Here is a 25,509-nt window from a genome sequence, read left to right as displayed (position 1 = left end):
GAATTATGTTGCATGTACATGGTACACGAGATATGTGAACATACAGGATACGATAATTTTTTTTGAATGATGTTATAAAAAATTAATTTATCCTTTAATATTGTTCCGCGCAGTAATACATTAATATTTCAAGTAAATAAATAATTATTTATAATAAATCATAAATATAAAATAAAAAATATTTAATTTCTCATTTCAATATAATTAGTTAAATTCTCAAAATTATTATCACTATTAAAAAATACATTAAAAGTGTGTATGCAACTTTTCAATATATCTCAATGACATGCAATTAATCATTTTATTATATAATTTTACTATTTTTGAATGATGTTATAAAAAATTATTTATCGTTTAATGTTGTTTCGCGCATCGCGCGAGTTTTAACACTAGTAGTATTTAAAGTGAGATAAAAAAATAATTTCATTCTATTAAAAAGTATTTTATTATGATTTTAAGAATTTTAATTGTTTTCTTAAAGTTTATTTAGCTGTTATTTGCACACTTATTTGAATCCTAGTCTCATAGAGATGGAACCCTAATTACAAAACAACATTAGTAATGAAATAAAATCCCTTTACACAATATTGTTAAAAAAAAAAGAATTAGCAAATATATAACCTTACAAATGAACATCAATGTGATCCAATGCATAAAGCATTCACACTAATGAGCTCTGTAGAGATTTATAGAGAGGCTGTTTCCATCACTAATCAGAACATTGTAATGTAAAGGATTGATCTAACTCTGTAATGGGAGAGAATAAAAGGAACATCATTAACAACAATCATATGCCATCCATTTCTTGATGTTGTCTATTTTTTTTTTTTTTCTTTAAATCATAAATAGCAACAGTATCAATTCGTCACCAATTCAAGATATGTTCCTTTATTCCTAAGTAAAATAAGTTTCACAATCAATAAGAAGGGGCTGCTTCAAGCAACCAAACTAAACATTTGACAAAATTCATCTGACGATGCAAAAGGGTAGAAACATTATGAAAGAGCCGTCCCAAACGGTTTCCTGATCACTTCAGTTTTGAAAATAACTTCGGTGCAACCTGCATTCAGAAATGCAAGATTCAGTTCCTGAGAGTTATCAACAATGTAGATTATACATTACCGACCGACCATGAAATGAATACTTACACATTTATCAACACAAGACCAATAGTCGAAGTATTGTCCTGTGCAGTGCTTGTGCCCACTTTCATCACCTCTAATCCTCTTAACACATGCCTGTAATGAGTGGAATAACACATTCAGTGACTCAAAATCCAAAATCTTATGCTGGACCAGAAAAATTTCCCAATCATTGAAATATAAATTCTATCAACAAATCAAAGCAACAAATGAAATCGTTAATCGAGCAGCAATGGATTGAAAATGCTCACTTGTCTCCCTCTCTTTCTCTCTCAGAATGGATTGAACAAGTCCACAAGTATCATTTAAATCCACAGCAAAGTATCAAGGTTGAACAATTATAAAATTAAAAAAAAAAACAAAATAAACATGAAAATCCTTCACTCCGTTCTTACTGGAGAAGACACAATTACGTCCAAAGGCCTTTGACTTCGTCAGCGCTTTAAGGACTAAGCTAATTGCCAAAATGCAAGCATATGAGTGAATTTATACTGGCTAACCAATAATTTTTACTTCTTCCTTTCTATCTTGACATGTATGCTTAAAACAAAATGAGCAAACTTATATTTCAAAATATAGGAATATAAAGTAAGACAGACCAAAATATCGCAATATTGCTCGTTATATTGAAATATTTATTAGCTTCATACTTCAACATCCATAAATACCAATTCTCATAAGTTATTTCAGGAATCTGGCTTGGAACTTTATAATTGATAAGTTGCATATCCAAATCTGCAGTTTACTAGGGCATGAATACAGTTCTACTTTCAATCATAAACTTTCAATCAGACAAATAAGGAGTTAGATGGGATAGCCTCTAAGCGAAGGTGCATGCCTGAGCGAGGTGAGGCGCAAAAATAACAAAGAAATTAGAACACATAAACCTGAAAATTATTCTTTAAGATATCAAGGGGAAAAAAAGGGAAAAAATCAGCTAAACATGGAAAACAACACACATAAATCAGAAAAAATCAGCAACGTCACAACTTATATTTTAAGATATTGGAGTAAAGATATCAAGGAGTAGAATCAAGAACAGTAGCAGCAGCTAAGCCTTAATTACAAACTAGTTGGGGAAGAGAATAGAAAGAAAATAGAAAGCAAATATAGGAAAAGAAATTGAGAGAGATATATATCTGAATGGCTGCTAATTAGAGGCTAGATTGTAGAAGGTGAGCATTAGATGGAAGACTGGAGGCTGAATCGCAAAGCAAGTTACTGGTTTTTATGTTGCATTCTATTTATTTATTTTATGTAACCAGATGCTAGCTGGACAGCTTTATATTAAAAGAAAATCCTAGGTGACTTGTTTAGGGAAAAGAAAAAGGTGTAATGAGGCGCTTGAGCCTTAAGTCAGGCGCACCTTTAACTGGGAATATAAAATAAAACAATATACATATTACCTGTAATTAACTCATGCATGGTTGTTATTGCTTTAGGCGTGTAGGTAGTACAAGCATCAGATTAGATAGTTTTGGAAGGAGTGGTTTACCATCTCATTGGCAAGAAAGCATTTATCCAAACAGCATCATATTCATAAAAGTTATTCTATACATGGAGTAAAAAGAAAGAAAGAAAGAAAGAAGAGAAAAAATATTGGCATATGTATAGTATGGAAATGTTTCTATGTAAAAATACATCACCTCATACTCAAGTAGGGGCTTCACACATTTAGGTTTGCAAGATTCCTCAAGATACTTCTTTGGATCAACAAGTTCCTCGTCCGCCCTAAAGTAAATTAAAGGGGAGAGTGCCGTAGGTGAGAAACAGGATAGTGCATGGAAAATCTTTTATGTGTACTAGACTAGCATTATGTAGTTCCAGATTACTAATATGGATACATGGAACAGAAACAATACCCCTGTAACTAACACTACGAGCTCCAATCAAATTCTAAAACTTCTGGATACAAAAAAAAAAAAAAAAAAGAAGTGCTAACATATTTCTAAGACATCATAACTCTCAAACAGAGAAAATTTTGAAAAAAAGTAAAAATGCATGCTCATTTTCCTTCTATAGGATGTTCTCATACTCCGAGAAGGGAATGCAGCAAAAACACTATACTTTTTCCCTTTACTGAAATAGGGAAATCCATCCAAAGAAATTTATTTCCTGGTCCTATTTAGTGCAGCATGAGACAAAATGACATAACACTGCAAAATTATCCGCTTTATAGCATCCATTTTGTTTAGGCACATGTTTAAATGGATATATTTTTGCACTTGTTGACCCTAGCATAAACTAACATGCATTAATAGTGAAAAATGAAAATCCATTAAGTGCATATGGACCCAAATCTGATTCTCTATTGCATCTGGATGATCGAATCCATACACCAGTCAAAGGAAAAAGCTTTCAATTCCAAGGATGATCTAATCAGAAATATTAACATTATGAGCAAAATGAAATTGTTTTCATGAAAAATAAAATGATCGGTTCTATAAGCAGCAACACCAATTGCAATGGTGTTATCTATTATTATTTCACCACAATAATCTGTGTAATTATCTAAACAGCCCCAAAGGTATAAACATTTAGTTTCTAGTTCATCAACACTTAACCAATTAACTTTATTTAAACATCAAAACCCATTTCTTTCACTTCAATTAGATAGTCTAATATAGGACAATTAATCCACATGACAAGCTAGAAGCACATTGAAGCTCAACTATCTAGATTGAAACTTTGTAGGAGGTAGGCTCCTAAAAGGTCGATTCAATACCAGCAAATGTCTGCTAAACTAAATGTATGCACAGAAAACATGCCAACCACTGAACTTAAAAAAATTCGAATTGGCTAAAACTTCTATGACTCCATTTCTAGCACATAATACTTGTTCTAGCTGAAATCAAGTGAGACAGATAAGCAATAAGAACGTCCACAATTTAGTACTTATGCAGGTCAATTCACAGACATTCACTTGTTGCAAAGTTCAAGCAAAATATTATGCCCATATTGGTACATCAAGAAGCAACAACAAATGGGATCGCTATAGTTCCACAAAATAAGAACCATAAACAATCAATAATTTTTAACAATTAAAACAATTTCATATGCACTTAGAAGTACGAAAAGTGTAAAAGTAAGCACTTTCATATTTAGTGGACATGAATACTCACATTGAATCGAAAAGAATAGCACAATAATTCACTCGACGTCAAAAGGAGTACTTCCTGCATATTTAAAGAATTATTTCAAGCGCAGATGCTAATAAATCTCCCTTACGCAGGCAATCGAGATGCTTTCTTTATCATCGTAAATCAAAACAAAAAACTATTTTCCTCTATATCCCAACTAACAAAAGTAACATATTAACAGATCAAAGGAACTCTCAACCACAAAAAACAGAAAAAAAAAAAAAAAAAGTGACATTCCAAAACACTAATAAATAATTCTTAAAAAAAACGAAATTCAATTGAAAATCAAAATTATTTTCTTTTATTTCATCATATCAAAAATTAAAATGCACCTACTAATACATGATTTTTACTTTCGAGTACTATTATCATTTACCAAAACAAGATGCAATATGAAAACGCCAAAAAGTTTGGAGATTTATAAATTTGGAGATGCAACAAACCCTAAATTGAGCACAAATTGTGAAAATTTTCATTGAAAGAAGAAAGTAAGAAGAAGAAGAACAGACGACATGGTACCTGTACAAGCAAAGCAGGATCGGCGGCTACAATGATAAATGAAGTAGCTATTGCTATTGCTATTTACAATTTTGATTGACCAGAACCACCGACCTGAGATGACTGTAAACTAGGCCTTGATAGGCCTGAAGTTTTGGGCTACAAATGGGCTTTAGATATTAATTCTGTAAAATTAAAAGGATTGAAGTATTATTTAATCCTTAAGATTTTATCAAATCAACTAAAATCGTCCCTTTGTTTTGGATAACCAATTATACAATTCTTGGATCCGTCCAACTAAAAGTTCACTTTCGTCTAAAAACGGGCCTTTTCACCGTCTATAATATAATCGTCGTAAGAATAAGAATATAAATTGAACCGCTGACGATAAAAAGTTTTTACCTTCTATAATTTGAGAGATTAATTCTTTTCATTGTATATAAAGAAAAGAGATTTTTTCTTCCAAAGTACAAAGACTAAAATAGCTCCTATATATATATATATATATATATATGAAAAAAAAATACTTTATGTTTTGCATTTTAAATAAGGTTTTTACAATTGTTCAAAATACATAATATATGAATCAATAGAAATAAATAACCTATATATGTTTTGGTAACATACAAAAATAGGTTTCCTTTACTGGTTAGATTAGTTTTAATTAACAATGTCGTTTTCTTTATTGGTGTTTCTTCAACAACGAGGATGAGAGAAGAGGTTTTCTAGAAACAAATAAAAAGTTGCATTCATTCATCCTACTATGATTATGGGTCAGCATTTCAATTCGGTCAATTCGGTTCAGTAAGTACTTATTCAGTTAAAGAAAATTTAATTTAACCAAATTAAACAAATAATACAATTAAAAATTAAAAATACTTCACTTTTTATTTTGATTAAGTAGTGATTAATAGTTTCAACTAATTTTTATTTTGGTTAAGTCGATTAATTATAAATTTCGGTTAAATTTAATTAGATAATTAAGTTTTCATTTTGTTTAATTCGGTTCAGTTAATGATCAAAATTAATTTGGCAAAATGATTTGGATAAGTTCGGCTGAGTCAAGAAAATCTTTCGGCCTGTTTGGAACAAATGAATCATGCTTGTAGAATTCATTTGTAAATGAATTTCAAGTAGAATTTATTTGCAAATGAATTTGTCATGTTTTGTATATTACAATTTAAAATAAGGAATTCAATTGAATTTCACAAAATTATGTATGGAATAAATTCTTAAATAAAATTCATTTGTCTTTATTTTTTATAACACCCTTGACATAATAATTTAATAAAAATAAATAACAAACACCAATTATATTTATCATCTATAATATGATAACTTGTCATTTTTTTATTAAAATATAAATAAAATACATTAATATTTCACGCTAATTAATTAATTATATAAACAGTAATATTCATCATAATAATTATTGTTAATTAATCTAAAAATTGATTTAAGTAATTGATGCAGAAATTAAAAATGTAACTATTGTTTTTAATTACATTTGAAAACAATTGTTGATGCTCAATTTTTATATTTTCATAGTAATAATAACTAACATTATTACTAGATTTAAAAAAAAAAAAAAACGTCATCACTGGTTCGGAAGTTTCCAAAAAAATAAAAATAAAAAGGAAAAAAAACACAAAAATATAAACTAAAGTAATTAATGGATTGAAAATAATTTGGAATTTTCCAAAGAAAATAAATAAAAAGGAAAAAAAAAGTAAAAATAGTTGAGTTTTACGGTGGAAGATAATTTTATTAATAAATATTTCAATGGTCAATTTTGTGAAATTCATTTACAAATTCCATCAATTTTAGTAGAATTTGAGTTAGATATACTCAATTATATAGAATTCAATTCATAGAATTCAAATCTGTATTTTTTTTTTCATTCCAAACACATTATTTTGAATTTTCAAATGAATTCCACAAAATTCAACCGGATGTTTCTTTGTAGAATTCATTTGGAAATTCAACCGGGATCTTTCTTCTCAGGAGATATTTCTAGCATTAAGAAAACACTAAAAAAAGAGCACAGATTGTATTTCACTCGTAGAGAATCTCTACCAAAGTTTTTTTGAAGTAACTCCAAAATTTGATTTTATAATCAAGATAAGATACATGCTTAAGCAGAGAAAGATAAACACTAATATTACCTCTCCCATCTGGCCTCAAAAGCAAGGTGGTTATTCTTATTAGTGTAACTCAAATCTTTGGTCCTCAATCACAGGATCAGAAAGCACTCAAAAGCACCCTCTCTTTCAACGAGCTAGAGCAAGCGTTACAAAATTCTTTCAATTCACAAGCACTGAAATACGAACAAATAAAAAAATTTATAAATTCTAGATTAGCTTGGAATAAGATATAATGGGTTTATTTTTTTTATTCTCTCTCCTTTGAATTCTTTTTTTTTTTTCAAAAGACTAATGGTAAAAAGAAGTCATTTACGAATGAAGGGACTTTTTAATTGGACGGAAATGAGGTAGTAGTCGGACAATCTACAAGGTAAATAGTACTTTATCCAAATTAAAATTGCTTAATGCTTTAATTACTCATGCTAAACGATTTATAAGGTGTATATCTTTGTCATGTATATAAAAATGATGGTGTAACGGGTATTGACAAATTCTTGTTTTTGTAGCGTAGGTGTAGCTTTCATGGTGTTCATATCACAATAATCGTGTGATATAAAAACCAGCTAGCCTTAAGCAAACGCAGAATCTTCTATTTAGAGCCCATTTTGTACCTCCAAACAAACAACATAACACAATTTAATTTTCTTATTACCATTAATTTCACAGTATATCAGCAAACGAGCTTCTCAAAAAAAAAAAAAAAAAAAACTCTCAGAAAATAAAAGGCCATAAACGACAATGAATAAATCAGACAGCTCCTCGCTTACAAGAACTGCTGTTTCTGCATCTGATGAAAATAAATGGTACACACCCAAATAAAATGTGCCTTCACCCCTTAAGAAGCAAACAGTACCTTCAACTGAAGAAAAAAAAGTTAACAGTAACAGTGTATACTATCCAAAAATTGACAATGAAACAAGCGAGATATAGATGACCTTTGATTGTTTCAATTTTGTGAAGATAAAATGAAAACCTGTTACATAATGATTATAAGGTGAGAAAGAACAATAAAAGGGTCATGAAGGAATGAATCTATTTCCAGCAAAGGAGTAGCTGCAAAAGATGTTCCTAGAAATAGATGATAAATGACAAGATCATGTTATTTCCATCGATTGCAATGCCCTCAAAGCAAAGTGTCAGAAAGAAAAGTTTGGTTAAAATTTTGTTTATTTTTATGTCAAAATATAAATCCAAATAAACAACAAGGAAAATATATAGCATTATTTCAATCTCCAGCCATACTGCCCCGCTGCCTATTATTACGGTTTCTCTTCCATAATCTCATGCTTAACTTTCTTTTAAAGAAAGCAACATGATCAAAACAATCCAAACCTACAATACAACGACAGTATGCCTCAGTCGTGTTACTGGTACACAAGGGGAAAGCCTCTTCATTCGACTTTCAACTTAATGTCAATTTCTCAATCCCAATGTCAGCTGCTAGTGTTTTTCAACAACCATTTTTGTTGACTGGAAATCGTTTTTGGGGGAATTCTGAATAGAATTTCTACACATCCTGAGAAGAAACTGAGCCAGCTCTATGGGATACCAGCCCTCAGCTAGAACTGTGTTGCATTTCACAAAGGCAATATCCATGGACTAGACTCAATATCTACACTATGCAGGTCTAACACAACCCAGAGAAAACTCAACTACTATTCCCCACATCAACTAGCAATTCCAAAACATACACATAATTATCTTTCTATTAATTTTACTTTTCAAGAAAGAATAAGAGACATGCAAATGTATTTTTCCTTTGTGTGTATGATTTCACTAATTGGGGGCATAAACTAGCAAGGATACAGACAATGCCAAAACAAGTCCTTCCTAGATTTATGACTTTCCACAAACATGCACAAGCACAGGCACGCACACAAAGGCATCAGAGTTTTGGCATTCTAATAGACTCCTGAAGTCCTCATGGTGCATATCGCAGAAGGTTAAATTTAACAAACTGTTAGCATCAGGACACCGTATTCTTATGTTTACATAAATGAACACATGTACATTTATAAATGTTATCTATGAACATTAAAATCAGGAAATACCCAAGCAACCTGCATCTTTAACATCATCACTTAACTTTAAATGAAATTGCCAAAATATATGGACAATAGTTTTTTATATGCCTACTAAAAGCTATAATCCAGTGAATCAAGTGTTTGTTTCCTTCAAGAACTCCACACAAACAATAGCAAGGCCTAAATGAGAATGATGCTTTAGTGAATACCACAACACGACAGCATCATTCCTCAATAAGCAGTTTCAAGAAGTCAGAAATCTCCATAAGAGCTATATTTCTATCAATCAATTTCTGTTTACTAACGCCAAAAATTCCAAGCAATTGCATAATTACAGTATAGATGCCTTTTATGTTTCATCTGATTGCTGAAAATTTTATCTTTTGGAGGACGAAATTATTTTCCTATAGGATAATAAATTGCTAATCCAAAGTCCACTTGCTAAACTCTCAACCGGGAGCGCCCAAACTATGAAGATCCACACCAAGCAGAAGAAGAGAGGAGGAAGGAAATAGGTTGTCCCCGAAAACCCATCATACACCTACAAACTGTTAAGGGCTTTCAAGACAAAAGGGAACAAAATCAAACAACATGAAAAATAAAAATAATTATAAATTAGTTTAGGAAGTCAATGCTGCATAATCTATGACCTAGAGTTAGCAGATAAAACTCCTAGGTTTTACTGTTCATGTATCCATTAAATGTTGCCTCATAAGTATGAATGGTGATTTGGTTTAAAAAATGCGCTTCAAAATTCATAATACACCATCAAAAAGCACAGCAATTCAAACAATTAAAGCAACGATATGTAGTTAAACTTTCAAGTTGCTACTAAATATTTCAATTATAAATTCAAATACACAGTATAAAAAAGAGGAAAGAAGGAAAAAAAAGGACAAATACATGATAAATGAAAAAAGATTCTTGTCGCAATATCTTCAACCATAGGCAATACCATTTCACTAAAGCAGAAACAATGTAATTAGCTAAAGATATTGGCAATATGCCAAGTTTACAGACTATATGCAGGTAGAATAGCATTTCCAACAAAAGTTCTCCTGAGTGAATTGCAGTTATAGGCAACAGCAGCTTACCAAAACAGAAAGCAGAGCTACATGCAACTCTAGCTGTTGTGATGAACAATATCAAGCAGGACCAGAAAATTAATTAAAATCAAGACCCATTTCTTTGCGCTTCAACTCCAATGCCATTCGTTCATTCTCTAGCTTCATCCTCTCATTTTCCATCCTCAACTTTTCTAATTCGTGATCTCTTTTCCTGCTAAATCTTTTCCACTTGAATCGCTGTTTTTCTAGCTCTAACATCTCAAGTTGAATTTGTACCTTTTGCTCTTCTAACTGAAGTGAGCGAGATTCCATCCATTGCTTCTGTAACCAAGCTGCTCTTGAACTTTCAGGTGAGATTTGATTCATATCAACTTGGGGAATCTGCACATGAGAATATGAACCTTTATTACCGTCCTGCGATGAATTCCCAAAACAAGCATCTTCATGGCCCAGGCCTGGTCTCAGCCTTTTCATGGAACCCCCCAAGGCCCCATAAAATCCCTTACTATCCCCCCGTGAAGGGTGATTCTCCTCAAATTCATCATGATCATCAGTTTCTGCTTCTTGATCATCTTCATCAAGATCATCATGTTGGTGCCTTCTTAAATCATCACTATCATGATCATCTTTACTTCTTAGAGCCAACTGTAAGGAACGCTGTAATGCTGGATCATGAGGCAGATGCAATCTGTTTGCATTATGGTATGAACACATCTCTTCATAGAAAAGATGCTTTGAGCTCAATATTTTCCTAACATCCTCTTTCTCTTTTTCGGATAAATCTATATATTCCAAAAGTGCTGGGTTCTCCACAACCTGGCAAGAAGTGCCCCTTCCAAGCATGTCGTTGAGCTTTTTATACCTTTTGTTAAGGTCATTGAACTTATCCTCACACTGCTGGGGTGAAACATGGTGACCCCTTTCAGCCATGACTTTTGAAACTGATTTCCACTTGCCTTTTTTCTGTAAAACAGCAAATTTCCTTCTCATGCCACCACCACAATCCGAAGTCACATCCTCTCCAATGTAAGATACGGCAGTTATCAAAAGCCTCACCATTTTATCAGTCCATTTAACACGCTGCCATGGTGACCCCTTTTTCCCTCTACTTGCATCATTGTGACCATCAGCACCATCTTCAGTATAGCTTGGCTCATCCTCGTCGCTTGCAGAATTTTTTCCCTTATCTCCCTTATTGTAATCAGACACGGAAATGTTTTGATCAGAGTTGTGCAAAGTTCCCATTGTAAGTGGAAAACCCTCCTGAATTGAGCTATGTGCAGAGGACCCTTGCCGATGAAGAGGATGCTGTTGATGGTGTAAGGCATGCTGGTGCTGTGCTTGATGATGAACTCTCATTGATCCTTGCAAGTCGAGGCCTCCAAATGGGGCAACCCCAGGAATCATACTTCCTTGTGATAAGTTTCCTTCCATTTCTTGTTTCAAACACCTAAATATTCGTCTATTGAACCTATCAAACTAAAATCCTATCATCTATTCTACACTTCTGGCTCTGTAGAAGCTGATTATGGATGAACAATGTCCTTTTAAGCTAGAATAAAGCATACTCATTTATTTCATCATTACCAACTAGCAAAACTATGGACAATGTAGAATCCTCAACAGAGTATTCCCTGCAGAGAGGACATTATAATTCATCATGTAACCAATCATAGAAACTCAAAAACTATAAATTTGACTCTGTGTTTACTAAATAAGACTCTAATTGAGCTATAACAAAATCCAACAATCGCAACAAATTCAATCAATCACGAAACACTAAATAAGAATTCCTGTTGCTAACCTAATTAATTTCATATTCAGAAAAATCAACGATTTTCTAATCTCAAGAATTACACCGGAAAATGCAATTTTTCAAAAAAAATTTCAGCTGCCATTCTTTCCGAAAGAAAAAATTAACAGCTTGTTCCTGCTCACGAGAGGAAATTTAAAAAGAAAAATGAAGACCCAGAGGTTTTGAGATTGCGATTATAAATCTAAAGAACAAATAACCAAGGAAAAAAAATTGGAGGAATGATTTGGAGATGGAAATGGCAAAGAAATATCAAAAGAGGAAAGTAACGGTAACGCATAAGAAGAAATGAAGAAAACCTTGTTTAAAGAAACAAAAAGCTTCGGCTTCCTAATGCAACGTTGCTGCTACTGTCTGCTTGGCATTTGCATTTGCAACTTACAACTAGTAAAAATGCTTCGATACTCCTCCTCGGTATGTGCTAGACTAGTAGACTGGGCCTGAATCTCTTGGGCCAAAATGGGTTTTGTATAAATAAAATAATTTATGAAAAAAAATTACTACTATTTTTTCCCTTATATTTTATCAAATATATAACTTTGTGAGCGGATTTGTGAGCTTGTCTTTTGATCCATGCCAAAAAAATATTATGAATTTGGCTAAAGAGAAACTTCGAGTCTTGTGCCAACAAACTGAATAAAGAAAGATTAGTTGTATTCGTTTACACCTCCTACAAATATGTCTCTAGCTCTACATAGGTCCAGTTGTGTGATCTTTAATCCATAGGATAGCCCCTCTAAAGGACAAAAACTTCTGCCACCTTAGAAGGCCCGACATATAACCCGATAAACCAGCAATGAAATGACCATTATGGTCCCTAAGAAAAGAACCAAAACTGGTATTGTGAACATGTTGATGAGTTGTTGCATCAAGGTTACACTTCAAATGGCCAGAAATAGGTGTTTGCTATTGAGCAACAATAGTAGCAACTGTTATAATAAAATCCCAATTGATCCTTGTATATCTGAATATGCTCTTGCTAATACTATTACTGAGTTGATTTTGTTCCGTTGGTTACTTGAGGACATGGGTGTTTCTTTTACAATACCTGCTCCTATTCACTGTGGTAGTCAAAATGCTATTCAAGTCACACATCATAATGCACTTCGTGAGCGGACAAAACATATTTGAGATTTGCTATCATGTTATTTCCACTCATTTAACTCGTGGCATCCTTCAGTTGATTTCTGTCTCAACTTTTGATTAGTTTGTGAACATCTTCAAAATCCTTTCATGTTTCGCGCTTCTAACGTCTAGTTTTGAAATTCAGATTGGTTTCCAATCATTCACCCTGAGTTTGAGGGAGGTGTTAGAATAAAATTCTAATTGATCCTAGTGTATATGAATCTGATCCTAGTGCATCTAATTGTGTATTTAATTCTAATTTTATTATATCCCTCTATGATCTCTTTTTCCTTTTTCTATGTAACTTGTACACCTATATGCAGGGTGTTGTTAATGTAAATCACACATAACTACAATACAAATTCTTTCTTATTCAATTGCAATAACAATAGGAGTTGGTTGTAGACGGACAACGACTTGGACATCTTTCCAATCACGCGGCAGGAAAGAAAAACCATGAAAGAGCTGGTGCATATGTGCGCTAGGGCAGGAAATAAAAGCATGCAATACCGATTCCAGAATCTAAACATGTCGGGCAAGAATCGAACAATGGCACACCACAACGAAGCAAAATACTCTTAGTTGGAAATACTTCACGACACACTTTCCATATGAATGGGTTATTTTTATGAAAATCTTCAGCTACCATTGCTTTTTCCATAAAAGGAGATGAGAAAATGGCTCAACAACATTCAAATTTGCCAAAATAGCCTAATATCTGGATTTCATAAACTAAATCTCATTCTTCATTTATTGCCACATATACTAGTCAATAACATCATGAAAACCCAATGGAATTAATAGAATTGAGTCCGAGTATGATGGAAGAAAAAGGCCACGGATCAAAGGCCCGTACCAGACGTGCCTACCTTCCATATATCATCAATGATATATGTTGCGGATCAAAGATCTGCAACAGATTAATCATCAAAACCATCAATGACTCATTGAATATTTTAAACATATAAAATTACATCTCTTAAACATTTCTTCATGCAAAATTATTATACTATTGCTTCAGTTTGTAAAGTTAGATAAACACTTACTTAATAGTTGAAAATGTAAAAATCATTATTTTTCCTAGTATTGAGAGGTATATGTTACTATATTTAGTAATTGGGCAATTACTGTATGGCCTCTAAGTTTTTATCCAAGATTACTGCACAAGGGAAGGGCATGTCTAACGTTATTGTTGAGATGGATGCCCAGGAATACTGCAACGAGTTACTTTATCCTTCTCTAGGTACCTTGGAGTGGCATCTTATTCTTGCATGTTGCCGTCATTTAATTGCAAACGACAATAATGTCTCGGTTGGCTGGGTTATTCTCTAAGTATGGAAGCTCTTATTCTAAAAGATAGTTTATCTTGCTAGCAAAGTATTTTTTACCCTCCAAAAAAAACCAAAAAAAAGCGTTAAAGATATTTTGCTTGGTCTAAATAATCAAATGTTATATTATTATATTGTCGGTCGCCAAATGGTGGTGAGTTTTGGGCCTAAGGTGGCGTTTCCTAAAAATATAGGCCCAAAACCAGCCCACAAACAACCCTAGACCAAAGTAACCTGTTGCCACACGCATCTCTTCTTGTCTCTCCCATCACTGATTGAAGCTCTTACAGTGTCACCTTCCCATTCTTTTATATCTAGAAAAGAGAAATACCCCTCCCTCCGTCTTTATCACAGAGCATCTTCCCGTTTCTTTTTCTCGAATTCCATTTTAATCTGATATTGCCATCGTCTTATCGAAAGTGAGCTCCCGTCATTTTTCTTTTCTTCCTGTTACTCGTTGTATTCTTTTCTTTAAATTTGAGCATTTCTTGATGATTATCTGATTCATTTTCAGGTTTCTTCAGAAATTTTATGGCGTAATTATATTAAGATAGATCTAATTATGTGTGTAAATCTGTTTGATTCTATCTTTATGTTTTCTGATTTTGATTATTGATTTTGTGATTAGGTTCTGTAGGAGATTTTAATTTTTGTTAATTCGTCGAATTAAACCCGAAAATTCTCTATGGGTCGAAAGAAGCCGACTGCGCGTGAGGACGATAACCCACCCCCCGTGTCTCAGGGCGGCGGTAAATCGAAGAAGAAGCAGCTAGTGATCGATGATGATGAGTACTCAATTGGTACAGAGTTGTCAGGGGAGGCTGAAGTTCAGGAAGAGCAGGTTATTGTTACTGGGAAGAAGAAGGGCAAAAAAGGGAATCAAAAAGTTCCTCAGAATAAAGATGATGACGATGACGATGATAAGGTGGACGTAGAAGAGGATGAAGAGGCACCAGAGGTTGTCTTTGCTGGGAAGAAGAAGTCAAAAGGAAAGAAGAGTGGAGCTAATAGTGTCTTTTCTGCATCAGCGTTTGGGTTACTTGGAGATGAAGATAATGATGAAGAGAAGGATGAGTTAAAAGGCGATAGTGAGGCTGAGGATGAACCGGTTGTGAGTTTTACGGGGAAGAAAAAAGCATCAAAGAAGGGTACTAATAAGAGTGGTGGTAGTTTGTTTAGTGCCGCCGCTTTTGATGCGCTTGATGATGATGATGAAGATGAAGATAATGAAGACGAAGGGAATGATAAAACTAGCAATGGTAATGATGATGAGGATAAGCTAGTTATTGAGTTTACTGGTAAAAAGAAGCCGTCAAAGGGTGGCAAAAAGAGTGGTGGGAGTGTGTTTACAGCAGCTGCGGCTCTTGACGGTTTAGATGACCATGAGGAGGAGAAGAAGGATGAGGATGACAGTCTTGATGCTTTTACTTTCTCAGGCAAGAAGAAGAAGTCATCCAAGTCGACCAAGAAGGGTGGTAATAAGTTTAGTGCCTCATTGCTTGACGAGCATAATGATGAAGAGGCTTCTATCTCTGTTCCTGTTAAAATTAGCGATGATACAGGAGATGTTGAGGAGGAAGATGGATTAGCTATTTCGTTTACTGGTAAAAAGAAGTCATCTAAGAAGAAGGGGAATGCTAATAGTGTGTCTGAGGTTTCTGATACAGTTGAAGAACAACAATCTAGTATTCTTGAAGCTAATGTTACTCAGGTTAATAAGAGTGAAGAGGCAGCAGAGACTTCAAAGAATAAGAAGAAGAAGAAGAATAAGAGTGGAAGGACTGCTCAAGAAGAGGAGGATTTGGATAAGATTCTTGCAGAGCTTGGGGGAGGGCCACCTACGGAGAAGCCTTCTGCACCTCCTCCACAAGAGGAGAGCGTTCAGATTAAGCCTGAACCAGTTGCACCAGCGGATGAGAAGGAAGGTGAAGAAGAAAAAGAAGAGTCTGCTGCAGCAAAGAAAAAGAAAAAGAAGAAGGAGAAGGAGAAGGAGAAGAAAGCAGCAGCTGCTGCTGCTAAGGAAGAAAAAATCGAAGAAGCAATGGAAATAAACGAATCAAAAAAGAGTGATGCAAAAAGTAAAGCTGCAGAGAAGAAAGTGCCTAAGCATGTTAGAGAGATGCAAGAGGCAATTGCTAGGCGAAAAGAAATGGAGGAGAGGAAGGCTAGGGAAGAAGAAGAGAAGAGGAGGAAGGAAGAGGAGGAAAGGCGCAGGCAAGAAGAGCTTGAGAGGCAAGCGGAAGAGGCTAGACGTAGGAAGAAGGAAAGGGAAAAGGAGAAACTCTTGAAGAAGAAACAAGAAGGTAAACTCTTAACAGGAAAGCAGAAGGAAGAACAACGCCGGTTAGAGGCTATGAGGAATCAAATACTTGCTAATGCTGGTATTAGTATTCCTGCAATAGACAAAGAAGGTGCACCAACAAAAAGGCCCAAGTACCAGACTAAGAAGTCAAAGCCAGCTCATCATCATGCTAACGGTGCTGCTACAGCTAAGATGGAGGAAATTATAGAAGTTAAAGAAATAGAGCAAGAACAACCTGATGCTGAGCCTGAGGTAGAATCCACAGAACCAGAAAGGGTTGAAGAAGAGGAATCAATAAATGTGGAAGAGAAACCAGGAGCTGTTATTGGAGCTGAGGAGAATGGAATGGAGGAAGATGAGGATGAGGAGGAATGGGATGCAAAAAGCTGGGATGATGTTAATCTTAATGTTAAGGGTGCTTTTGATGATGAGGAGATTGATTCTGAGCCTGAAACTGTCCCAAAGAAAGAGACAAAATCTACTGCTTCTCGCACTGCAGGTTAGTTTCATAGCCTGATTTGCCATTGGGGTAGAAAGTTTGCATGTTCTCTTTTTTCTTTTCTTTTGCTTCTGTAATTTGTTAATTTTGTTATTTTTTAATTTTTCAGTTCCTCCTGCAGCTGCCAAGCCTGCAGTTGCAGCCAAAACCTCTATTCCCTCACAACAAGCAAAACCTCTAGATGTTGAAAATAAAAAACCTCAACCTGAGTCTGACATTACTGACAAAAGTAGGAGAAAAGATGCTGCTGGAAAAAATAAAACACCAACACCTGATGCCGCTCCTGAACAGGCTGAAAATCTTCGTTCCCCTATATGTTGTATCATGGGTCATGTTGATACTGGCAAAACCAAGCTCTTGGATTGTATCCGAGGTACTAATGTTCAGGAAGGTGAGGCAGGGGGTATAACACAACAAATTGGTGCAACATATTTTCCTGCTGAGAACATTAGAGAGAGAACCAGGGAGTTGAAAGCTGATGCAAAATTGAAGGTCCCTGGTCTGTTGGTTATTGATACACCTGGACACGAGTCATTTACTAATCTACGATCAAGGGGTTCAGGTTTGTGTGATATTGCAATCTTGGTTGTTGACATTATGCATGGCTTGGAGCCACAAACAATTGAATCACTCAATCTCCTGAGGATGAGGAATACAGAATTCATTGTTGCGTTGAATAAGGTGAGGTTTCGACCACCACTGTTATATTACTGTTGTTGTACCTCCTTTGATTTTGAATTATATAATACCTCTTCAATTTTTTCAGGTGGACAGACTCTATGGATGGAAAGTTTGTCGCAATGCACCAATAGGGAAGGCACTGAAGCAACAGTCAAAAGATGTTTTAAATGAATTCAACATGAGGCTTACACAGGTGATGTACATTTAGCTCTTAACGAATTTTTTCAGCTTGTTGGCCCTACAAAAATCTCATATCCTCTTTTTCTTTGGGTTTCAGATTATAACTCAGTTCAAGGAGCAAGGGTTAAATACTGAACTGTACTACAAAAACCGGGAAATGGGAGAAACTTTTAGTATTGTCCCTACAAGCGCTATTAGGTATGTTATTAACCTTGAGTAAAAAAATCCTACTCTGTTGTTGCTGCAAGTGCTATTAAGTATGTTGTCGGCCCATAGTCTTCCCTTTCTTAGCCTCATTAGCCATTAGGTGTGAATCCATTTATATTTGTGCCTTTCCTCCTGCCCCTCCATTCTCCCTTGTGTTCATTCGCTAATTTCTTTCTTTTGCTTATGTTGCAGTGGAGAAGGAATTCCTGATTTATTATTGTTACTGGTTCAATGGACTCAGAAAACCATGGTTGAAAAGCTTACATTTAGCAATGAAGTGCAGGTCTATTTCTTTTCTAAGTCAACATTTCAGTCAATGAATGCATTGAGAAATGTAACTATCTAATTTTTTTTATGGTACCATATTCCAGTGTACAGTGTTGGAGGTTAAGGTTATCGAAGGTCATGGAACAACAATTGATGTTGTGCTGGTCAACGGTGTACTTCATGAAGGAGATCAAATTGTTGTTTGTGGCTTGCAGGCAAGCTCAAACCCCATGCATTTTTGTTTTTGATAATGATGAAATGCTTGTTTCTATTCTGCTGATAAATTTACCTTCTAGGGGCCCATTGTTACAACAATTCGAGCTCTTCTGACACCCCATCCAATGAAGGAAATCCGAGTTAAGGTATGGTTTTGTGTTTTAGACCTTTTAATTTACTTGTATTTCTCGTCATATTTATGGAACAGTCATTAATAGGCCTGTTATTAGAAAATTTAGAAGAAATGTTACATTGCACACAAGAGTTGCTAAATTTTACATATTTTTTTATGAAAATATATATGCTTGTAGCTCGTCTGACTGAAATTTAGAGTAGTTGCAGTTGTATGGGAGTTTCCTTAATGATAAACTACTGAATGCTGAGAAATTCTTATCCTAGAGAGCATTTGATTTAGTGAATATCTTTCAAACTTGTTTGGCACTTTGCAGTTTTATATTCTTTGGCTGAATAAACAAAGGAGCAAGGATTACCACTTGCAGGCTTATACTCATAAGTTTATCGACAAATGAAAACAAAAAATTAATGAGTAATTGCCCAGCACTTCTACTAAATAGTACTAAAGCAAAAGCCAGGAAGACCACTTTCTGCCATGATAGATTTAATAGGCAAAACTTGACCCTTAAAATTGAGGCCCACCCTCCTTTTAGTAGCTAACATCTATATTGAAAGATCAGCAAAGGGAATTGTTATGATGTTCAGAGGCTTAGATTAGAATCGGTAAAGAGAGTATGCTCTATGTTCAGATGCTTAATTTTCGGAGCTGTGTGTCTTGTACACTGCTGGAAACCCTGATAAGGAAAATAGAGCATCTTAAAGGAGATAAGACTAGGAAAGGGAGAAGGCTAAGATGACATGGGAAGAAGCGATTAAGAAGTGTCCGGATATGCTAGGTCTTTCTATATAACTAATGCAAAACAGAACAGAATGGAAGAGATGCATCCATTTAGCGACCCCAACTAGCTTGAGAATAAGGCTGGTTGTTGTTGAAAGAGAGTATGCTACAGTAATAGAGTCTAAGATGCTGATTGATGAAGTAATCAAGAGTACTGCACGTGGAAGTGGTTAGCTTTGTGGATGAACATCATGTGAGAAAGGAAACCCTTGTTAAGGAGCCTAATTTTGAACATATGTAACATGACTTTCTGGGTCCATTCTTCTGAACCTTTTAGTTTAAAAGGAATGGGATGGGCCTTTTGGGTCTCACTTAATTGATACCTGAACCAAATACTTATCATTATCCTTTGATTAAAAGGATTATGTATTAACATTTGATTTCAGTAGTTGAATTTGCCTTAGGTTAGATCTGAACCACAGATCTTAATGGAAAGAGAGCCAATGATCTACCACTGTTCCGCTATTATTTTTAATTAATATATTTTTATAATCCAAATATAATTACTATCCGATGAGATCCTTTACCTCAGAAACAGACCATGACTTAAAGGTAGTTGGTATTGTGGAATCCTGTGAGTTATGTTAGGTAAATGGGCATTTGAATATATATGAGCTTTGGTATACGTAACTTCTCATTGGTTGGATAGTATCATAAATCTCGATGCATATCTGTTTATCATTTCAAATGAATTAGTGGTAATTTAATGGTTGTCTGATTTCAGGGAGCTTACATACACCACAAGGAAATCAAGGCTGCACAGGGTATCAAGATTACTGCACAGGTGATATGGTTTTTATAAAGCACTAGTATTTAAGAACATATGTTGCACGTTAATACTCGATATAGTTACTTGTTTTTTGTTTTCTATTTCTAGATATGGTTGATTGTTTTTTTTAATATAATAAAAATGATAATAAGCTATTGATAAAAAATATAAATACATTAGGTGCTTTTTATTTAATATTTTACTATAAAGATTATAATATATAAGTAAACAAAATGAATGAATATTGTTAATAAAAGTTATTGAAATGGAATGCAAAAACAAAACCTTATGATTGAAATTAGGTACAAAAATAAAAATAACAGTATCCAAGTAAAATAATACCTCTAAGATTGAGAAATAAAACAACAAAGGAAAAAAATATTTTGACATAAAATAATAATACTATATATCCTATAGCAAAGAAAAATTAAATTTTTTGTGGTGCCCTTTTTCTATAAGAACAAAATAATGTATTGGTAATCTATAATAAAGTGGTAATTTAATAAGATTTCTAATTGAATTATATTATAATTCCTAAATAATTCATAATTTAGATAGTCTTTGTAAGTTTTATATTCTACTATAGAAAGTACGATAATAAATTTAAATAATAAGTACTTTTTTTTAATTGAATTCTTTTTACTATTTTTTTAAAATAGTCTGCTATAACAATCAGATAAGTTGTAGATATTGATGTATCATTTATCATTTATTATCTTTTTTATTTTGTTAATATTTTTATTTGAATGGTTTTTAGAATTTTTAGTGACTTAAATTAATATAAAATAATTAACTCTTTATGCAATAGATGGTTTACTAATTAATATTAGGAAGCTAAAATATTAATTTGACATAATAGAACATTAATTTTTCTAATATAAACATATAATTATTTTCACCAAATTTTCATTATTTCAAAGTTAATTCTTTTAAATTACTTTTTCAAATTAAATATCAACAACAAATCAAATTGAGTTCTTACATTCTTACCATGTTTAAAGTTTTACTATATTATACAATATAATTTTTTACTTTATCGAGTTGAATTTTTATATTCTCACTGTATTGAGTATACCATATTTAATATATCATATAGTTTCTTATTTTATAAAATTAAATTTTTATATTCTTACCATATTTAAGATATAACTTATTTAGCACATAATATAATTTCTTATAAATATAGTAGAATTTAGATTTAAATAGTAAATTAATGTAACCAATCAAAATTAGATTACCTTTATTTTTTTTCAACTGATAAAATTAAAATCCTTACAAATATTATATTTTTACCATATTTAATATATTTAATATATACCTTATTTAGCATATAATATAATATTTTTTATTTTATCCAATAATAGATTTAAATAGTAAAAATAGTAAGTTAACATAACCAATCAAAATTAAATTATTTTTATTTTTTCAACTAATAAAATTAAAATTCTTAAAGATATTTTTATCAATCCATAAACTTAATAAGATTGTTTTTGGTAACGCCAATGTTCCCCCTCTGCATTATATATAAGTAGATAGATAGATATTAATAAACTGCTGATGTTAGGTTAATATGTAGCCTGTACACATCTCCATGGCACATTCTCCATGCATTTATGTTGTTCATAAATTGTCCCTATTAAAAGGTTCCGTTTTGTTATTCTTGTGCAGGGTCTTGAGCATGCTATTGCCGGCACAGGTCTATATGTGGTAGGACCTGATGATGATTTGGAAGATGTCAAGGAAGCAGCAATGGAAGACATGAGGTCTGTCATGAGCCGGATTGACAAGAGTGGTGAGGGAGTCTATGTTCAGGCATCTACCCTGGGCTCACTGGAAGCGTTGCTGGAGTTTTTGAAGTCTCCAGCAGTGAGCATTCCTGTTAGTGGCATAGGCATAGGCCCAGTACACAAAAAGGATGTTATGAAGGCCAGTGTGATGATTGAGAAGAAGAAGGAGTATGCCACTATCTTGGCATTTGATGTCAAAGTGACACAAGAAGCTCGAGAACTTGCAGATGAAATGGGTGTGAAGATCTTCATTGCTGACATCATCTATCACTTGTTTGATCAATTCAAGGCTTATATTGACAACCTCAAGGAGGAAAAGAAGAAAGAAGCTGCAGATGAAGCGGTCTTCCCATGCATTCTTAAGATTTTACCGAATTGTATTTTCAACAAGAAAGATCCAATTGTCTTGGGAGTTGAGATTGAGGAGGGAATAGCCAAGGTATATTTTCATGGCCATGTTTGGTTTTATGTATACTATCTCATCAGTGCTCAGTTCATATCTAATGCTGGCATTGGTTTGTGACATGAAATGGCCTTCAATATCAGATGTGTGTTTGATGGTTGGGAATTTAGCTTGGTTTAGCATCTAGCGAGGCAGTCTTCTTAATTCACAGGAAGTTCGCCTGGGAAACTCTCCCCCCAACACTCTTTTTTGTGATACCCTTGTGTTTGGCTAGTTCAGCAGAAGTTTGCCTAGCAACCCCCTTTTTTTGTCTGTCTGCACATTACCCTAGTGTTTGGCTAGCTCATCTGTTCTCCCTAGTGTTTGGCTAGCTCATCTGTTCTCTCATGCTCAATTCTTTTGAATTGAGATATGGAACTAAAAAGAATTTCTGAAGTTGGGCAATTTTCTGAAAATTTTCATTTCTGTTTTTTTCAACAAGAATTAAGCCTTATTCTTCCTTTTAAATTGAATTCATGATTTTTTTTTTCTCTGCCTGAGGGCCTGCAACTTAAATGTACACTTTCTTTGAAATGGTGCAGATGCCAGTAAATATTAGCTTCGGTTTCACAGCATAAAACCCTTGGCACACGAACCACTTGGTAGTGTATTTATGAGTCGAATTTGTTTAATCCTAATTGAATACTTAATTCTTTTTCACAGATTGGGACTCCAATTTGTGTTCCTAATCGAGATTTCATCGACATTGGCCGAATTGCTTCCATTGAGAATAATCATAAGCCTGTTGATTATGCTAAGAAGGGCCAGAAGGTAGCTATTAAGGTATGATGCCAAATTCTTCATCTTTTGTTGATCATCCCCATGTTTAATTTTTTATGAACTGCAGCACTAAATTAGTCTTATTGGGTGTTTTCTTGTTATTTCTCAGATTGTTGGCAGCAATTCTGAGGAACAGCAGAAAATGTTTGGCAGGCATTTTGAGATTGATGATTTACTCGTGAGCCATATTTCAAGGAGATCAATTGATATTCTTAAAGCCAATTATCGGGTAATTTTTACTTAGTTATGGCAAAAATAGTGTTATATTTATTTAACTTTAGAATCTAGAAAATAGCACTAAATATAACACCCTTACTCATACATTACATTAAACCTATATTAATTGACGGTGATGCCATTTATTAACCTATGAAGATAAACTCTGATGCCATTTGTTAATCTCTTTTATTACAATCTTTTTTATGCATTCCTAGGGATGGTAATGGGTTGGGCATTTGCAAAAATTGTCCTACCCATACCCAAGCCCGTTTAACTATAAAATATCCACACTCGTCCTAAACTTGTGTAAAATTGCATGTATAATACCCATACCCATTCCAAACCTGTTTGGCATTACCTATATCTGTCCCAAACCCGTATAAATACCCATTCAATACAAATAAAAAATCCTTACAAGCTAATGCTTTTTTAAGTATTATGATACTAGGCGTAATTATAATACTAATAGAAAATACTAAGTATAATTAGAAGGGTTATAAGTATAATACTATTAGAATTTAGAACCATTGTTAAATTATTTTATTATTTTATTATCTATTATACCCTGCTTATTGATGTCTTTACATGTATAGGATGATTTATCGATGGATGAGTGGAAGCTGGTGGTCAGACTGAAATCTGTTTTCAAGATACCATAAGTATAGATGTATACATGATTGGCTGGGCATTTTCACAAGTACTTCAAATGAGCTTATGATGATTTGCAGTATCTGATGTAAAGACGCAGAGGTTTCTTTGAGGGACAAGGTTCGATCATCGAGTCATACATACTGTTGTCGCTGGGGATATTAAACATTATAAATGAGAATGTGGCGGTGATGGAAAGCTACTCCCAGTTTCTCTTGCATGAAAGTTCCATAGAATAAGAAAAAAATATCTGTTGCAGGAAGAGGTAGATCCTTTGTCTGAATCGATGGAATGGGAATGCTATTTTTGGTACGTCACTGCATTTCGAGATGTTCTTTTTATTTTCTGCTGGTATAGTGAGCTCTGACTAAGCTAGAAATTAGAGGGATATAAAGCTATGAGAAGATATTCTGTATCTTTTACTGGAAAATTTTGGAGTTCCATTAACAAATTCTTTTCTTGGTATTAAGCGGTGAAGCATTATAAATATTTTCTTAGCTATTTGCATCATATCAAATTGTGTGTATTGTTTAACAGAATGAACCCTTTTTGATAATTCTCCCTCGGTGATGTTGCTTGGCTACCTCCCATTTTGAAAAATGTATCCCTTTTTGGAACGCTATTCACTAGGGTGCTACTAAATTGCTCACTCTTATTTTTTCCTTTTCCAAGTTACATTTGTAAATGCCCTTTATTTTAGTTTTGTCTCTCTCTCTCTCCTTTTACTCTCTTTTCTCTTCAATTTTGCCTTTTCTCTATTTGTGGAGTACTTTAGTAGTTGCAATTAAAATCTATTCATGATTGATACTTATATGTGGAATTCAATTAGGATGATCAAATAACTTGATCCGAGATCGGATAAAATCTCTTCTGTTTAGTAGTGGATCAGATATGGATCAAAGTGAATATGGATATTAATATACGGATCAGATGTTATTTTCGCCATCAATTTTTCAAGGACAAAAATTATCTCCTATCTCATCATACAAAATCTAACATTCTCCTTACTTATCTCCTCTTGCCACACAAGGCATGACTAAATAGTCGCCGAAAAAAGCCAGAATAGCCACACCGTTGTACTGCTCTCTTGTGCATCATATTGCAATTTTATCTGCCTCGTTGGATACATGTCCGAAATCAGTCCAAATGAGACAAGTAAAAAAAATAAAAACCATATACCCCTTTTTCTTTTTTTCTTTTTTCTTTTTTTCAAATTAAAGCATATGTTTTTCCTCCATTTTTTTTTTTTTTCTTTTGAAGAAAACTTGACGCAACTCGTAATTCGACCTGCCTAAATAGAAGGGATAGCAGAATGGGT

The 25,509-nt window shown here is 33.6% G+C and overlaps 3 protein-coding genes across 3 annotated transcripts; 1 reads left to right on the top strand and 2 right to left on the bottom strand.

The window, feature by feature from the left end:
* Positions 1–777: 777 nt before the first annotated feature.
* Positions 778–4,915, bottom strand: LOC105629119 (cytochrome b-c1 complex subunit 6-1, mitochondrial). The gene is made up of 5 exons (XM_012210641.4): positions 4,802–4,915; positions 4,265–4,318; positions 2,789–2,873; positions 1,149–1,238; positions 778–1,060 (listed from the first exon to the last, which is right to left on the bottom strand). Coding segments are annotated over exons 2-5 (210 nt in total). The 5' UTR covers positions 4,267–4,318; positions 4,802–4,915; the 3' UTR covers positions 778–1,027.
* A 4,840-nt stretch (positions 4,916–9,755) lies between these two features.
* LOC105629120 (uncharacterized) lies at positions 9,756–12,276 on the bottom strand. Its single transcript, XM_012210642.4, has 2 exons — positions 12,128–12,276; positions 9,756–11,649 (listed from the first exon to the last, which is right to left on the bottom strand). Exon 2 carries the CDS (start codon positions 11,447–11,449, stop codon positions 10,112–10,114), a length of 1,338 nt encoding a protein of 445 aa, XP_012066032.1. The 5' UTR covers positions 11,450–11,649; positions 12,128–12,276; the 3' UTR covers positions 9,756–10,111.
* A 2,265-nt stretch (positions 12,277–14,541) lies between these two features.
* On the top strand, positions 14,542–24,890 carry LOC105629121 (uncharacterized). Its single transcript, XM_012210643.4, has 13 exons — positions 14,542–14,700; positions 14,910–17,082; positions 17,192–17,763; positions 17,849–17,956; positions 18,041–18,141; positions 18,343–18,433; positions 18,522–18,632; positions 18,714–18,779; positions 20,271–20,330; positions 21,984–22,541; positions 23,208–23,327; positions 23,434–23,553; positions 24,137–24,890. Exons 2-13 carry the CDS (start codon positions 14,967–14,969, stop codon positions 24,200–24,202), a joined length of 4,089 nt encoding a protein of 1,362 aa, XP_012066033.1. The 5' UTR covers positions 14,542–14,700; positions 14,910–14,966; the 3' UTR covers positions 24,203–24,890.
* The last annotated feature ends 619 nt before the right edge of the window (positions 24,891–25,509 follow it).

Source organism: Jatropha curcas, chromosome 9 (genome assembly GCF_041381405.1).
Source record: "Jatropha curcas cultivar XTBG-Jc1 chromosome 9, XTBG_Jcur_1.0, whole genome shotgun sequence".
Lineage (NCBI taxonomy): Eukaryota > Viridiplantae > Streptophyta > Magnoliopsida > Malpighiales > Euphorbiaceae > Jatropha > Jatropha curcas.
This window is presented reverse-complemented; position numbering and strand designations above follow the sequence as displayed.

Excerpts from the sequence above, each read along its gene's own strand:
- LOC105629121 (XM_012210643.4), top strand. The coding sequence starts at position 14,967 with ATGGGTCGAAAGAAGCCGACTGCGCGTGAGGACGATAACCCACCCCCC. Across the intron at positions 18,434-18,521 it reads CATTTAGCAATGAAGTGCAG|TGTACAGTGTTGGAGGTTAA; the intron begins GTCTATTTCTTT and ends ACCATATTCCAG. Across the intron at positions 20,331-21,983 it reads GTATCAAGATTACTGCACAG|GGTCTTGAGCATGCTATTGC; the intron begins GTGATATGGTTT and ends ATTCTTGTGCAG.
- LOC105629119 (XM_012210641.4), bottom strand. Across the intron at positions 1,239-2,788 it reads AGCCCCTACTTGAGTATGAG|GCATGTGTTAAGAGGATTAG; the intron begins GTGATGTATTTT and ends CACTCATTACAG. Across the intron at positions 1,061-1,148 it reads GGTCTTGTGTTGATAAATGT|GTTGCACCGAAGTTATTTTC; the intron begins GTAAGTATTCAT and ends TTCTGAATGCAG.
- LOC105629120 (XM_012210642.4), bottom strand. The coding sequence starts at position 11,449 with ATGGAAGGAAACTTATCACAAGGAAGTATGATTCCTGGGGTTGCCCCA.